General features: G+C 37.4%; 2 protein-coding genes across 4 annotated transcripts; both read left to right on the top strand.

Annotated features, from left to right (window-relative positions):
* The first annotated feature begins 74 nt into the window (after window positions 1–74).
* On the top strand, window positions 75–11,086 carry pfkfb2b (6-phosphofructo-2-kinase/fructose-2,6-biphosphatase 2b). Of its 3 annotated transcripts, XM_063911594.1 has the most exons (17): window positions 75–283; window positions 622–778; window positions 1,908–2,033; window positions 2,631–2,727; window positions 4,095–4,161; window positions 4,283–4,357; window positions 4,596–4,652; window positions 4,803–4,927; window positions 5,576–5,783; window positions 6,034–6,180; window positions 6,888–6,992; window positions 7,105–7,234; window positions 7,862–7,924; window positions 8,014–8,078; window positions 8,770–8,937; window positions 9,551–9,573; window positions 10,099–11,086. In XM_063911594.1, the coding sequence occupies exons 2-17, from the start codon at window positions 694–696 to the stop codon at window positions 10,190–10,192; spliced, it is 1,635 nt and encodes a 544-aa protein (XP_063767664.1). In that variant the 5' UTR covers window positions 75–283; window positions 622–693; the 3' UTR covers window positions 10,193–11,086. The 3 variants fall into 3 exon arrangements, with proteins under 3 accessions (XP_063767664.1, XP_063767665.1, XP_063767663.1); XM_063911595.1 differs by lacking the exon at window positions 9,551–9,573; XM_063911593.1 differs by having other exon boundaries at window positions 8,770–11,086.
* A 727-nt stretch (window positions 11,087–11,813) lies between these two features.
* Window positions 11,814–16,397, top strand: yod1 (YOD1 deubiquitinase). Its single transcript, XM_063911880.1, has 3 exons — window positions 11,814–11,908; window positions 13,352–13,564; window positions 13,928–16,397. Exons 2-3 carry the CDS (start codon window positions 13,357–13,359, stop codon window positions 14,626–14,628), a joined length of 909 nt encoding a protein of 302 aa, XP_063767950.1. The 5' UTR covers window positions 11,814–11,908; window positions 13,352–13,356; the 3' UTR covers window positions 14,629–16,397.
* Window positions 16,398–16,915: the final 518 nt, after the last annotated feature.

Here is a 16,915-nt window from a genome sequence, read left to right as displayed (position 1 = left end):
TTTCACATATTCGAGCTTTTGAATTAGTTTACGCGTTTACGTATGATCTATTATCAACGTTACGGTAGGCAAAAAAAAATATGACGTAGTGGCACACCTCCAGTTTGGAAGGACACCAGTCGGCCAAGGAGGCACCTTAACACCAAGGGCAGGCCGAGCAGACCGCCTCCTCCCGCCGCAGCGGCAGGATCAAACTCTGGGTCCGGCAGCTCGTGAGACCCCGGTGCCGACCGTGTCCACAGGCTTACTGACCGGAAGGACTTATTTTCCGCCTAAAGAGCAGGTAAAAAAGCAATATCCAAATGAATGATATCCTGGTAGAAACGCGTCCTGCAAAGATTATATTTGAGGTGGATTATACTATATTTCCCGTCAGGTTAAGTGTCGCATGAACTCAGTTCCCCCGTCAGAGAGGATATCATCGCGTGCTCTTATGCGGCTTTGAGAACGTTTTTTTAACGGATGATGTGGCAACATTTCATCCTTAACTCCTCTGGTTCATGTTACCGCGGAAACATACATCCAAAAACATACTATTCGGAGAATTCATAGCTTTTTGTGCAAGCTTCTGTTCTATGAGAGATGCAAGCAATAACATTTATTATGACTCCTCTGTTTCAGATCAGCTTGGAAGATGCCCCTCTAACAAATACATCGAGAAACAACTGAATTTGACTCAACAAGACTTTAAACATGTCGTGCACTCAGATAGACAATGGCTGTTCAATCTCGGCAGAAGGAAAGAAAGCAGATCTGAGAACCAAGGAGAAGAAATGCTGTAAGTAAAGTCAAGGTTTTACCACATTAATTTGATTTAAACACGTTATTCTGCAAGACTGCAGTTAGTCTACAGGTGCCATTGTAATATAAAACCTTGTATTGTTCACTCTGGATCTATTTCACATTTTTTAAATCACCTCCCTGGGACCCTGCCACTTCTTCACTAAAGGCCCCTATATTGTAAATTTACTTTTTATATTTTTGTATTTCTAAAGCAGTTCTTATTGCTATGAAAATGCTGTTAAAAATATCTAACTGCTCAATCCTGAACTCGTAAACTTCCTTTAAATGAGCTTTCAGGACTTCTGTAAGTTTGTGATAATAAAACACAGTTTTAAATGTAAATACTCATTGGTCGCAGATATATGAATCCAGTTTACAGGAAGTTATCTTGAACCCAAGTTCTTTCCTAGCTACAACATTTCTTTCAGACAGCGCAGAGAATACAGGTAAATTCAGTTGGACAAGGAAGCATTTAAGCATGCTCTATCTAGTAGAAACCCACATATAAGTATGAACCTGGAAAGGAGCTGGAAATGTCTCCTTTAGTACTCCAACTTGCGAAAGATAATGAAATGACAAAGTGAACCTCTGTAAGTGGGAGAAAAAAAAGTGAGTCACCTTCTGTGGTTTTTAGGAAATTGCTTTTCTCTCTAGGGATGTTTTATTTTAATTTCTTCTTCCTGTATGAGACAATTATTTTTGTCCGGTAGAAACATGGCCTACTTATGTAAGTGTCCTAGAAACAATTATTACAACTATTAAACATCTTGTAAATAAAATGTCAGCTAATAAGGATTTGTCCATACCAATTTCACAATGTCCAAGGTATATAATGGGTTGTTTGGTCAGCATAAAACCCAAGGATATTCAGTTAAAAATGATATTAAACGCTGAAAATATGAAAATCTTCCATCAGCTGCCTTTTTTTGCATGAGCAAAACCATTATCAAAATAGATTTTTTTTTTTGTTGACCAACTAACGAATTGATTGACTAATCAGCCAGTTGACTAACATTCAGGACATTAACATCATTTCATAATTGATCTGCTTGCTTTTCTCATGCATGGGATTTAGACTGTGTAGGGTATAATTAATGTGCTTGACAAATCTATGTCCTTTGTAGCATGGGCCTCTTATATGACAAATTCTCCAACGGTGATCGTAATGATCGGCCTACCTGCAAGAGGGAAGACATACATGTCAAAGAAACTCACACGTTACCTCAACTGGATCGGGGTCCCAACCAAAGGTAGTAAATCTTATCAAAACCTGTTTAAGTGTCTTTGAATTTATTCTGACTGTAAATTGTTTTTGTAATTTTGTAACAATGAAATTAGCTTGGATAACATATTAAAGTATCTGCCTTTATGCTTCTTTTGTAGACTGCTAAAGTACAACAGTTGGCTTGTTCAATTAAAAAACATCGTTTGTTGAACAAATTAAACACAAAAGGAACCAATATAAAACATAATAGTGACAACTTGTACTCAGTGTAGTTTTCTACTAATGCTCTCTTTGAAACAACTGAAAAATCCTTTGCTTTGAAGATTAAAAAATAATATTAAGTGCAGTCCTAATATAATAATGATAAAAGCTCACTACGTATTTTAAACTGTAATTGTTATTTAACTTGCAGAAGAAAGAGGTTTTTTTGAATCCGAGGGAATGGAAATCTTCAGATATTTCTGCAATGATGCTCAGTGTATTTTTAGAATAGGAAACTAAATTTAGCAGCAGTTGAGTTGTAATAGGTTTAATTGCTTACTAAAAAGCAACTTGTGGGTGACTTTAAAGTTGCACAATGTGGACAAATTAAGCTCTTTAATATATTTTTTTCATTTTGCAGTGTTTAACTTGGGCGTGTATCGCAGAGAGGCTGTCAGAGCCTATAAGTCCTATGATTTCTTCCGCCATGACAATGAGGAAGCAATGAGAATAAGAAAGTAAGTTCCACTCTGACTAATGTGCTCTTGTTCAGTCATTAGATGTACATTATACATCAGTCAACATGTCTCTGTTTGATATTCTGCAGCCTCCACTGCTGCATCAGTGACTAAGCGGTTTTTGAGCCAACATTCTATAATAAACCAGAGTCTCCACGGTGATCATATGACCTTAAACTGGCACTTATCTATAGTTAATGTGACAGCTGTAAACCACTACTGATTTCTTCAAAAATATACAGAATAAATGTCTATTTCCTTCATGGTCTTATCCGCTAATGGTTTTTGGAATGGGGTTTGTCCTTCAGGGCTATCAGGAGATTTGTGACATTCTCCTGACAGCCTTCCAGAGCTGAATCGTGACCTAGATATTAAACAAGCTGCCGCTGTCACTCTGAAGCTGACACAAGTCCGCCAGGATCTGGGCAGTTGCATGGGTTTCAAACCTGAATCAAACAGTACTGTAGTCCTTATGCTATTGGAAAAACCAGATATGTTGGGTAAAGGAATCATTTATTTTGTGTTCACCTTTTTGCGTCGGTTCCAAAAGCACCAAAATCAAAATGATCCAGAGTTAAAAAAATTGTCAAACAGTTTGGGAAATATGCTTAATCCCTTATTTTCAAGAAAAAGATGATAAAAATGGTATATTGATATCATTCAGTGTAAATATAATGCTTTTTACTATTTATATTGTGTCAAGTTTTGTATCTGTTTTTTAAACAGAAGGCTACCACCAACAAGTTGGCTTATTTAGTCTTAGCTTACCTTAGCTTAACCTAGTTTAGCATAGCTAAATAGGTTGTACATTGGGAACCAGATCTATCTAATGGTAAAAATCACTCAATAAGCGCTTTTAAACTTCAGAGCTACTCTCCGGATTCCAGTTTCTATGCTAAGCTAAGCTGACTGTCTCCTGACCTTAGCTTTTTTTAATTCTTGGAAGGAAGGAGACAAAGCAAATGTTCAAAGTATCAAACAGTTTCTTTAACTTAATGGTACAGTACAAAAATAGTTTTCCTAACAAAATAATAGTTGCATAGAAGGTTTATGGGTTATCAATCCTGTAAACCAGTACATGTAACTGGAAAAATATATTGCTGCTGAGTTTTCCAAAAAGGATTTTTATCAGTGTTTTAAAAGCAGTGCAAATAAAAGAAAAAAACTGGTTTTTTTTTTTGTTAATTGATTTTATCAGATTTTTAACTGGGATACAATGGATAACCTAAAGATGCTCCAAATAAGACATCCAATTTTTTTTTCTGATTACCAGTTTACTTGATGAGCAAAGTCATTATTAGATTTAGTGAATGACAAAATACCAAGGCTTTTAATGAGCACTGTTTTCATGTTTCTCTGTTTCAAAGGCAGTGTGCTCTGGTAGCTCTGCAGGATGTGAAGGCATACCTCTCGGTGGAGGGAGGTCAGATCGCAGTGAGTCCTCTTTTTGCTGATATTTTTATCTGTGTCCCATTCTGCTGTCAATATATGCTAGTTAAAAAACATCCAGAACAGAAACACATCTGGCATTAAGACTTTGCGTTTCCTTTATTAGGTGTTCGATGCAACAAACACAACAAGAGAAAGACGAGACCTCATTCTAGCTTTTGTGAAAGAGAATGCATTTAAGGTAAGATTAGCAAATAGTATATGCTTGCAAATGTTTCGTGATGAAAAAAAAAAAGATTAATTATTAAGAATTCACAAAATTCATGTTGGTATGAGACAGTAAATGTAAAGACATCTTCACAGGGTGTCTTTAATAATTAATAAAAAAGCAGGTGATCATGTGAGATGGCGTTTATTCAATGCACAGTTACAGGAAGTTTTTCACATGCTGACCCTGTGAAATGCCCTTTTCCCAACAGGTGTTTTTTGTGGAGTCGGTGTGTGACGACCCAGAGGTCATTGCTGCTAATATTCTGGTATGATCTCATGTCACCAACCAGAGGTTACGGTTTGACTTGTTGTCTGGGTCAAACCCATAAACTATTAATATTCAAACTGTCAACAGTGCTATGTGAAAACCGCCATGCTCTCTTGCATTGTTTGAATGTGCTGAATACCTATAACAGGAAGTGAAAGTGTCCAGTCCAGACTACCCAGAGAGACACAGAGAGAGGGTAATGGATGATTTCCTCAAAAGAATCGAGTGCTACAAAGTTACTTACCAACCAATAGATCCTGATGATTATGACAAGTAAGGATTCATTTCTTCTGCCTGTAATTATGTTTTTAAAACATTATTTAACATTACAGATGGAATGACTAATAAATGAATGTTTTTTGTTTATTCAGTACTATGTCTATTGAGTTAAGTGTTATTGTGTGCATGTAAATGGTTTGCAAAGGATATAATCCCAAAGTTTCTCTCCCACACACCCATCCCCTGCCTGAAACGCCTCGATTGTACTCCTTTGTTTACTACCGTAACATAATGACATCACTACGAAACATTCACACTTATTGGCGAGTGTTCCAACACACTGTATGTGATAGGTTAAGGGGGACATCTTTCAGTGGTTAACCAATCACAACAGAGCCAGCCAGCTAACCAATCAGAGCATACTGGTCTCTGGTTTCAGACAAAGGGGGAAAAGAGGTGCTGCAGCACAGGCAGTATTAGGAAAATAAAGAGCTTTTTCATCATTAGAGCCAATAAACATGTCACAGGAGAGGCACATAATACCAATATGAACGGGAAATGAGCATAATAGATCCTCTTTAATCACTAAATTAAATATATTTAAATAATGTCAGGACTGGTGGTTATTGCTTTATATTTCTTCTTGTGAAGCACGTTTGTGTTTGAGAAGTGCTCTAAAAATAATGTCTGATTGATCTACAGGGACCTATCTTTCATCAAGGTGATAAACGTGGGCCGGCGTTTTCTGGTGAACCGGGTGCAGGACTACATCCAGAGTAAGATAGTGTATTACCTCATGAACATCCACGTGCATTCTCACTCCATCTACCTGTGTCGGCACGGAGAGAGCGACCACAACGTCGAAGGCCGAATCGGAGGAGACTCTGAGCTTTCTCCTCGAGGCAAACAGGTTCTCTTTCATAATCCTTATTAATAACATGAAACATCAGCATCTCCTGAAAACCCAGTTACAAGCATTTCTTAAGGAGGTGTCTCAGTAAGATAAGGTGTTCTTTACTGTAGTCCTTCCTGTTTTCCTGTCTCTGTATCAACTGAACATGGATTTTATAAAGCAGGATTACCTTTAAACAAATATTCAGGGTATAAATTAATAATGGATAAATGATTTGAAACCTCTCTCTATCTCTCCAACATTGCAGTTTTCCCATGCCCTACGAGATTTCATTGAGGAGCATGAGCTGTCAGATTTAAAGGTGTGGACGAGTCAGCTGAGAAGAACCATCCAGACAGCCGAGGAGCTGTGTGTCCCTTACGAACAGTGGAAAATACTCAACGAGATCGATGCTGTCAGTATCCTCATCCTTTAACCTTCACCAGATTTGTTACAGAATCATGTAACTTTGGTTTGGATGGGGAGGAACTTTATTTGCAATGTTCCTCTGAGACATTTTAGTACGGGGGAAAGGGGCATCCTAATGTTCATCACTCAATTCCAGTGGTAGAGGAGATATTCAGATCCAAAATAAAGTACTGTTGGGTAGTTTGATTTATGACAGAACATTATATGTTCTTTCTATGTTCTAATAACTACTGCTGTCTGATAATTGCAGTGGTGTAACACAATATTTCCCATTGCAACATAGTAGAAAGTGACATGAAAAGAAGTACCTAAAATGTATTCCCCATAGTAAAGTACTAAAAAAACATTCTACCGAAATCAAAACGCCAGTCTCAAACGAGATTACCTTTTTTTGTTAGGCATACAAGTTAATGCAACCAGTTTCCACCTTGCGAGATCTTTTTCAGGGCAAGATATTAAAAACAAATAAAAACCACCTGGTACTGTTGATAGACATTATTCGAAAAATATACTTAAATATCTGTGCTTACAGGTGGAACTGACATTCTTCTTTAAAAAGAAACCGCTGCTGTGTTTTTCGTTATATAATCGCTATGTGGACAATATTCAAATCCTGCAGTCATATTGCTGTGAAAGCATCCATTCAGCTTTTAACCTGTGCTTTTGACATTTAGACATTTACTCTAAATCCAGGGTGTGTGTGAGGAGATGACCTATGAGATGATCGAGAACACATTCCCAGAGGAGTTTGCTTTGAGGGACCAGGACAAGTACCACTACCGCTACCCAGGTGGAGAGGTGACCTGAAACAATTCCTCTATGCTTTACTTTCAATAAACGGAATTCATTTAATTGTTTGAAAATGACGTTTGCAATGCGATTAAAATAGTGTTCTGTCTTTCTCGTTCAGTCCTACCAAGACCTGGTCCAACGCTTGGAGCCGGTCATCATGGAGTTGGAGAGGCAGGGCAACGTGTTGGTCATCTGCCATCAGGCTGTGATGCGCTGTCTGCTGGCTTACTTCCTGGACAAGAGTGCAGGTCAGAATAAGCCCTGTAATGTTGAACTAATGTGATCATAATATTCCTGACCAATGCTATGAGTGTTTTTTTTTATATATTACTGCTTGGGTTAAGTGAGGAAATATGTAGGTTTTAAGAGTTTAGGTTATGATATTTCTATCACATAACTTCTCAATTGAAAATGATTGTGACTTTTTTATAATTGTATTTATTTAAAACAATTATCCGTCTATTTTAATCTTTATTTTTTATTAGGATCCCCATTAGCACTAGCATGAGCATTGGCTATTCTTCCTGGGGTCCTCACACACACAGTCAAACATACATAAAACAAAGCAGCTCGTAATTTCATGCAATTTACAATTCAATATGAAGTGAAAACAAAAATGATCATCCTATTTTAACCCTCATAAAGCCAAACAAAAAAATGAACACAAATAATTGTGCATAATTATACATAGTGACAGGCACAGTTCAATTATACTTTATGATCTGTTATTATTATACAGTATGTTTTGTATTACTTTATCAATCACCATATGTTCCGTTTGGGAGAAGGTTGAACTATGTTTGTATAATCTGTTGAAAGGTCAATAATTATATTACAAAAAGGATGATTACATTTTATACATTCCCTCCCCACAGAAGATCTACCATACATGAAATGTCCACTCCACACCATACTCAAGCTAACCCCTGTTGCATACGGTACGTCTTTACCTTCGCTCCAAATATAACACCTTTCTTTTTGTAAATGTGTTTTTTATTGAAATGTGTTCTGTCTTTTGTTCCTATAGGTTGTAAGGTGGAAATGTTTTATCTTAATGTGGAGGCAGTAAACACACATCGAGACCGGCCTCTTGTAAGTCCCTCTGGATCGAGTTGACAAATAACTTTGTTGAATTAAAGCTTAAATGTTCGTAATATATTCAAATAATGTTTATTGTTAACTTACCCAGTAATAATTCAAAGGTTATCAGCATATTTCAACATCTGAACCAAAGTCTAAAAGGCTCTATGTTTGTTGTGTCTGCTAGTTTAGTGCACTTCTTATCCTGAGGCTTTGCTGCTTTGACTCCCTTTTATATATTCCATTATCTTTACACCTTATTAATAAGTCTGGCTTAAGCAATCAAATGAATGTTAAATAAGTTGGTCATGTTGGTATTGTTTGACCCTGATGGAGGCAATGGCTTGTGTTAACCTGCTTGGCTCTGCTCTGCTTGCATTGTGATTTTAAGAATTCTCTTAACGAAAGACATCTGTATTTGAGCTATGAATCCTTTTTTTCATCTTTTATTATAACCTCTGCTTTTCCTGTGAAATCAGGGCTGATATATTTAATCTATGTGTTGTGCTGTGTGATTGAATAACTTTGTTTAAACAGCGTCTGTCACCTAAAACCGCTTCAGTTGTCCAACCTGTTGGTGTGGATCCATGCGGAGAGGACGGCTAGTTTGTTTGGCTTTCTCTGGTCAGCCCCCTCCCCACTTCCTGTCGGGAGTTTGTATGTTCCTAATATTTTTTCCTTGCGGTATATCATCTCCTACCAGGATAAAGCTGCGAGGGAATCTGCTCTCATATACCGGCGGAATAGTTACACTCCCTTGGCCAGTCACGACCAGGTCAAGCGTCCTAGGCTCTACAGCGCAGGCAACCAGCCCTGGCTCCCGCTCGCACCCACCCCCGCAGCACTGATGCCAGAGGGACGGCAAAGCCAAGTTAGTGCCAGAGTTACAGCCCCGCCCCCTTCTAAATCAAATAACTGTATTCAGTCACCTCCCTTCAAACTTTGCCATCTCCTCGCCTCAGTGTTGGACCCCCCCCCCCTGATGATTTAGTGTCTGTGATGAAAATGTCCTACATGGAATCCATCTCTCTATCTATGTTTCTCTCTCAGGGCATGTTTTGGATCTTGAATGGGTTGTTGCCTTCTTTTTATGTTGTCTGTTTACCAAAATGCATGACCTCTGCTTCACTACTGAGCTGCTTGAATATGCAGAACAGCATGCCAATTTGTTTTGAGCTAGCCAATATGGGATACAAACGACACACAAACATCAAAGACATCTTATACTGTACTTTTAAGTCATAATGTACAAATTATTAGGTATGAATAAATTCCCTTGAATTCATTACAAAATGTATCCAATTTGAGAGCAAGTAAGCACAAAATAAGTACACAAATGACACATTTAAATCATTCAAATTTGAAAAAGCATATTCATATTTGTTCGTGTTGTGTATTTGTTGGCCTTGCCTTGTGTGTTCAGTCCATTCCTACATTTCTATCTATCTGTTTCTATCTCCACTTGCTCTAAACCTGTCTTACAGCCTCGAATAGGATGCAGTTGTCTGTGAGTATTTCGAAGTTTATCTAGCCAGACCTTTTTTTTCATTTGTAACCCATGTCATACGTTGTCACAGTGGTGTAATTATATGGTTGTTAATCTTTGGGTTCTCTAACCTTCCATCGCCTTTAATAAGATGAAAGCTGCTGTCCCATTTGTTTCATCTCATTGGCATTATCACTGAATTGTTCTTTAACTTCAGTAAAACTCTTTGATGAAAGTAATTATATAGATATAGTTCAAAATAAAATAAAAAAGGGTTATTTATTTACTTCTTATTGTATTTAATTAAGTGTACTAGATTCATAGAGGGAGAAAGTGATTGGTAATTAATCTCTTTTTGATAATTTGCCAAAAAGGGCCCCCCTCTAATGTGATTGTTTTACCACACTTCATTTAATGACCTTATTTCTCAAATAAGAACTTAAGACTCCTGGGGCCCTTGGGAAAATGTTAGTTTCCTCTCAAATAGGATTTGCTGCTGTAAGTCATTAATTTGTGAAAGTCAGTGACATTTCCTTTCTCTGGAAGGAGTCCCTGTGCGAAGGAAGCGACGTTGACAGCCCCGAAGGAAGCGACGTTGACAGCTCCGAAGAAACGAGTGGCTGTGTCCGCTTCTGAGTGAAGATGAAGGTCTCTTCCTTCAGTGTGTGAAAGTTCTGGGTTCAATCATGTTTGAAAGATTGTATTTTTTTTTTTAACCACATTCTTTGAAATGTTGGGCTGATTATGAGGTCATTTTTTGATCCTAAATCTCTCTGTTAAACTTTACTCTGCATGCTGAGGCTTCAAACTGGAAGCCTTTTCATGGGTGTCATAAACACTTCTGCATGTGCACAACAATCAAACAACTAAGAAAAAAGAGGTTAACTAATCCTCACTGTAAATATTACAATACCTCCCTCAACTTGTTTGTTGAAAACCATTTTTAGGTCATTGCGAATAGAACTTGTTGTAAAGAAGATGCTGTAGGAATTTTTTATAAGAGAAATATTCTCATTCACCATACAAGCCATCTGTTGTTATTTGTCTTATGTATCACATCACATGTATATTATTGTTATTTGGTTTGTATTTCTGCTTTGAGGGTTAAGCCTATATCTTTACGTATCTTTATATCTAGCAGCAGGTAAATAAGCTAAGTTTTCATTGTCATTGGCTACTATTTGTATTAACATGGTTTGCTTTATCACAATGTACACATAAATCCTAAAGGTTCATCTGTTTATTGTTGTTCTTGCCTTTATATTTAAGCATGTTAATGGTATATTGGCTATTTCTTGAAATTAGTTTATTTGATCATACTTGCCATACATTTGTTTTAATTGCTTGATGTAACTTTACTCTTAACTTAATGCTCTTTACATATTCAAAACACAAAATCCTCCCATCATACTTAATCCTAGACAGTGGCACAAGTTATATTATACGTCTATGTAATGTTTGAACGTTGATACGTTTTTGCTCATAGCAGCCTATTGTGCCTTTTACGCAGACAATAAAATGGATTTTGAAATGACATTTTTGTTGTGATTTTTTTACCCAGTGTGTGTAGTAAACGTAGAACACCCATGTGTAATCTTCTAAATTAGAGATACAAATCTATTACAAGATATTATTTTATTTGTGGGGTTTAGATAATTGTTCTTATGTTGATGAAGAAATGTCTCACAATTATTATTTTTTTAAAGTGATAGGCTACATATGAGGAGCAAAACATTGAATAACTAAAAGATGAAAAAACAGGAGTACATTATTATGAACATGTAGTCATATGGGTTCCATTATTTTTTCAAAATCTTATGACTTGTTCTGTTGTTATAGCTGAATTGAAAATAATTCCGTTCTACGAGAACGTTGAAAAAGTAATAGTTTAGAAACTGTATGAAGAAAGAACAATATTCATAGAATACAATTGATTAGATATTCAAGAGCGCCATCATCTGGAGTATCATGGTAGCAAATAATATATTAAGGTTAAAAGAGCTGACAAAAAAAAGTGAGACTCAAGATTTGTCCAAATCTTTAAACTGTTTATGGTCCAAATGCGATCAAAGATGTGCCAATATGTTATATTAAAAAAGAAATAGGTAATACTTGCTTGTAAAATAACCGATAAGACAATTAGCAGGGTGTTTTTGTTATGTGGCTCATCATGAGTCTGTTGAGTCATTTAAGCTTAACGTAATTCTGATAAACATTTAAACAGGAATGGATGTATAGAGATCCTTTACGGTACATGTTGAGCGTCATGACGTAGACAGACGCAGAGTGACGTTATACACACACCAGTTTCTCACTGGATGTTTATTGTTTGAGGCAGGACTGCAGTCAACACCAGGTAAGACCAACAAATTAACTTAGCTCGTTGTCATTTATCTTATGAAATACACTGTCGTGTTAATTTATTTCCATTGATATTTAACATAACGTACATACGTTTACATAGATTCAAAAAGCTTGAAAAGACGGTCCACTTTAAAGCCAAGTTAAAGTGTAGGTTAGCATGCTAACGTTAGCAGGTGATACATGATATAGCTACAGTTTACGTTGGTCTATGATTCTGGGCAAGTGTGTTCTTTCAAACATGTTCATAATAAATGTCACTAATTCCCTTCTTGTCCAGTGTATATGAGGTAACTGGCCCTACATAATGCTGTATTTTCTCGCTTGGCAGGTAGCTCCTAGCTTAGCCCGCTATCTGTTTGTCTTGCTGGTGAGTTAACTGACGTTAACTGACAGAACAAAGAAAAAACAAAGCATGTCGCTGTCACGTGATTCCCTTTAATGCTGATCATCAGCGTTTTAGTTGCTACGCTGGGTCCATTCAGAAAGCAGTACAATCACACAACGGCTATCCGACACTCTGGTTCCTCCTGTGAGGCAAAAGTTAACGTTAGGCTAACAAATACAGTGAGCTAGCACAACCAGCTTAACGGTACACAATGAAGCAGCTGAGTTATGAGCTAACTTAGCTAACGTTTGGAGACATATTATGTGTAGCTAAATGATCATGATTGCAGAAAGTAAAGATCTGAAACCCTTTCAAGGCTTAAAAAATACCTTTTGAATGTATTACTTTAAAAATAGCCAGAGTAAATAGAACACAATCGAGTAGTGTGTTTCCAGTCAGTAAATATGAGGCAGAGTTTCGGCATCATTTGAAATGAGTCATGACTGATGTCTTATTTACCTCACATGAGAAGTGGCCTTTATTTGAGAGAGGCTTTAATCTAACAAAATAAAACACATTTACTTGTAGGTCTCCACCCATGTCCTTATTTGTTTATAAAAACCTCAGAATGTCACTCCGACAGTATCACAACAACTTGATGTGTGACTTGCAAAATGAAAGCCCTCATTAAAGTTAGCTACTCTTTTAAATTCAGCAGATAAAATGATGACCTCAGGGAAACATTGCACATCAACTTTGTTGTTTGAGCACCAAGCAGCATTGATGTGAACAAAGTCGGCCTTTTCCTCGCATCGGAGTCCAGCGGTCAGCCCGTTCAGTCCTTTTGTTGTGCACCCATATGTGGCAGAATGATAGTAAAGGCTGCTTAAATTGATGAGGAACTAGTACTGTTACTTAACTACTATAAGGCATTAGAATGAATGCAGCAGAAACAATATTATACCTGTAATAAGTTGCTATGATGTTGTTTAGTAAGCTGGATGTCCAGAAAGTGTCCTTAATTCACTTTATAACAAATACCTTAATGGACCAGTATAGTTTTTACCAATACCATCAATGTTACTGATGCAATGTCACATGTTTTTGCAGGTAGAATGTTGCGGCTTCGCTGTAAGACCAAAAATGGGAGCCACATAATGCAGGGCTTGACTCACCAGTCCTGTGTACAAGAGCTGAAGAGTAAGGTGGAGGAGCTGACTGGGATCCCATGTGATGTGCAGAAAATTATGGTCGGTTATCCACCCAGCAGCCTTGATCTTCAAAATGGAGACGCTTACCTCAAAGACTACCCTATCAAATCAGGTATGTTGATGTCAAACATTCAGTTAAATTCACATCATGTATTGACTGGGTTAACAGTTACGTACATTTTTGAATAAATCATTATTATAAAAAATATGGAAGGTTTTCTGCAAAAAAACAAGAACAGCTAGGACACAGTTTACATTAATTCTCTGGGAAAGATCACAAAACAAAATGAGTTCAGGAAATTGTTTTGGAGTGATGGCAGATATCTCAAGAAGTGGCAAACTATTTGCAGTTAAGGTGTACTTGACTGTTACTCGAGATATTAACGACTGCAAAGCTGTAAACAAAATAGATGTTTCTCTTAATTTGTTCTTACATAAGTCAGACTCGGCTAAACTGTTGCATTTTCCTCTACAGGAGACACACTCATTGTTGAGGAAGACAAAAACAAGCCAAAGCCACCTCAGGAACAACCCACTGTGACTAAAGTACCGCGACTGGAAGCCTCCCCCATGCTGGCACGTAGAGTCGTCCCAGCAGACAACTCGTGCCTCTTCACCAGTGTGTATTATGTGGTGGAAGGTGGTGTGTATGACCCTGCGTGTGCCCCAGAGATGCGCGGCCTCATAGCCCAGATCGTGTCTAGTGACACCACAGCTTACTCTGAAGCGGTGCTGGGTAAGACCAACGAGGACTACTGCACGTGGATACGACGTGATGACACCTGGGGGGGAGCCATCGAGGTCTCCATCCTGTCCAAGTTTTACCAGTGCGAGATCTGTGTGGTGGACACTCAGACGGTGCGAGTGGATCGATTTGGGGAGGATGCTGGATACCACAAACGCGTGCTGCTGATCTACGACGGCATCCACTACGACCCCCTGCAGAAAGAAACGCCCGGCTCTGACGCTCCGCCCCAGACTATCTTCTCCACCACGGACGACGTAATCCTGGCCCTGGCCCTCGAGCTGGCGGACGAAGCCCGCCGTAAGCGGCAGTTCACGGACGTTAACCGCTTTGCTTTGCGCTGCATGGTTTGCCAGCAAGGCCTTGTGGGACAAAAGGAGGCACGTGAACATGCCAAGGAGACTGGCCACACCAATTTTGGTGAAGTGTGAACACTGTTTTGTCTTTTTTCCCTCTCACAAATACAACATCTACCAGCCCCTTGCCCCACGTCTGGCAACTCTGTTGGTCTTTCTGTCACTCTGCTTGTGTGATCCTCTACCTCACATTGTCCAGCGACATCATTGGAGAATCTGTGACACTGTGTCCAGCCTCTAACCTGTTCAGTATTACTTTGTAACTGCTGGTAAATCTCAGTCAGGAGGCTACTGCAGTGCTGCGATGTCTCTAAACCATCTTTTTTAGTCTATAAAGTATGTTTTTAAATCTGGGTCAACTACAAAAAGCAAACCATTCTTACGATTTTTTTAACACTTTCGATTACCTGATAGCTGGGTTGTTTACAAAAAAACAAATGTGTTGTAAAATCAATTTACAAATACTTGCTTGGATGTACTGAACATTTATGTGATAAAACCTGGCTACATGGCTCTTGAAAGAGTTTAAGACTTCGAAGAATGATTTGCTCTATGATGTGATCCAACTCACTGTTGTCTTAAGTGCAGCACAAAAGGTATGACTGTTATTCATTATGTCGGTTATGTAGCATGTTTTTTGTTTCCTTTGTTGACTGATATGTGTCAGAAACTTGTTGAACACTAAAAACGTATCATTTTGTCAAATTTAGACGTGTGAACTGTGCAGAAAGGTTGGGTTTGAATTTAGCGAGCAGTGGTCATTGAGACGGAGGTTATGCATTTTGAAATACAATATTAATGGCCAATTGTGATCCAAAATTAGCCTATCTACTTATGTGAGACTATTTCATCTTTATTTTTTGATGTTACAATATGGTTCATCAGTAATCTTATTTGAGATAAGTCAAAAGAAATGGTGCTGAAAACATTAAAGTTTTAGTCTTCATGGGTACAACAGTATTTCAGGAGTGTGGTTTTCAAAGGTCATGCTGACATCCTTTTTTTTATCCAGTTTGATTTATGTTGCTGCATATTTTGAAAAAACACTTGGCATGGTCATTTGTTTGATCGCTCATTCAAGATTACAAAAAATGGGGAGAGGGACTCAAAATCGAACGTGTGAGACTGTGAATTGCTCTACGAGAAATCTTGCTGACTTGATGAATTAACAAACTAGAATTGTTCAGCTAACGTTTGAAACCCTAAAGTATCTTTTGCTAGGGTCTTTGAAAATAAGTATTTTCTTGGTTTACTATGTAGTGCATTTTATCAAAAATATGATGTTACACTGTGTGTGTTGCACAAATGGAGCATGTTCTCACATTTCCAGCTGAAGTCAGGCATCATCTCTTTGCTCTTCTGATGAGACATGCAATTGTTTCGTTTAAACCATAGCTCAAAAATAATAAATTAGGATGCCAGAGTGTATAATTGTGGGATTATGTTTTCCCTTGAGGCGCAGTGTGTTGTAGCCTCATGTTGTGCACATCAGTATCTGTTATTCACTTTCTGTGATGACAATATTGGTACAGAGTTGTTGCCAAAAAATCTATTTGACAGTGGAGAACTTGGTTAAGATTCTTTTGTAGATTTATCTTACTTATTTCTTTTTTTAAATGTGAATAAATATTATTTTCCCCCTCATATTTTACCTTAAGCTAGTTTTAACAAGGATTTTCTGCCTGCATAAAAGTGAAAGTATGAAATGGCTTTGTTGTGTTTACGAAGATTTCATGACTCTTCAAGGACAAAAACAATGAATGTTGCACACTAAGCACTACAGAATAACTGGATTTACTTGATTTTTTTCAGTGTTGTGTCACAATTAAAAGCTATAGCCAACAGCGTTGAGTACGAGTCATTTTGTATCAATTATTTCTTTTTTTTGTATTTAGTATTCCTAAAATATGAGGAAATAAAACATTGTAATAGTATGTGTAAAAAACATCAGAAAAAACTACAGTATAGTATGTGGAAAATATTAGAAAAACTAGATAGTAAAGCAGGATGAAAATATGAGTAAAAAGTATGTATGTTGAAAATATATAGTTTTTAAATATAGTATAGTATGTTTAAAATATGAGTAAAAACCATTGTATAGTGTAGCCCAGTTATTCCCTAGTTTAATCAGTGAACACTGAGTGGGCCCTGAGTGTAACTCAAATCAAATGTACAATAAAGAATACATAAGGTAATGTTGTCTTGTCTCTTTCGTTATCCTGCTTATATTTTACCAATGTACCCTTTGTGTTATCTTGAGTCCCTTTAAGCACCTTTAAATAATGTAACTTCACTAGTCACTTACCTTAAACACATTAGTTTAAATACCTCTATTAACAGAAATCACCAAATTTCACACTGA

This window comes from Eleginops maclovinus, chromosome 20, assembly GCF_036324505.1.
Source record: "Eleginops maclovinus isolate JMC-PN-2008 ecotype Puerto Natales chromosome 20, JC_Emac_rtc_rv5, whole genome shotgun sequence".
Taxonomy (NCBI): Eukaryota; Metazoa; Chordata; class Actinopteri; order Perciformes; family Eleginopidae; genus Eleginops; species Eleginops maclovinus.
This window is presented reverse-complemented; position numbering and strand designations above follow the sequence as displayed.

Bases quoted from the DNA above. Each gene is read 5' to 3' on its own strand.
- pfkfb2b (XM_063911593.1), top strand. From the start codon at position 694: ATGTCGTGCACTCAGATAGACAATGGCTGTTCAATCTCGGCAGAAGGA. The intron at 4,653-4,802 runs GTATGATCTCAT...TACCTATAACAG, and splicing joins TCATTGCTGCTAATATTCTG to GAAGTGAAAGTGTCCAGTCC. The intron at 5,784-6,033 runs GTTCTCTTTCAT...CCAACATTGCAG, and splicing joins TTTCTCCTCGAGGCAAACAG to TTTTCCCATGCCCTACGAGA.
- yod1 (XM_063911880.1), top strand. From the start codon at position 13,357: ATGTTGCGGCTTCGCTGTAAGACCAAAAATGGGAGCCACATAATGCAG. The intron at 13,565-13,927 runs GTATGTTGATGT...TTTCCTCTACAG, and splicing joins AGACTACCCTATCAAATCAG to GAGACACACTCATTGTTGAG.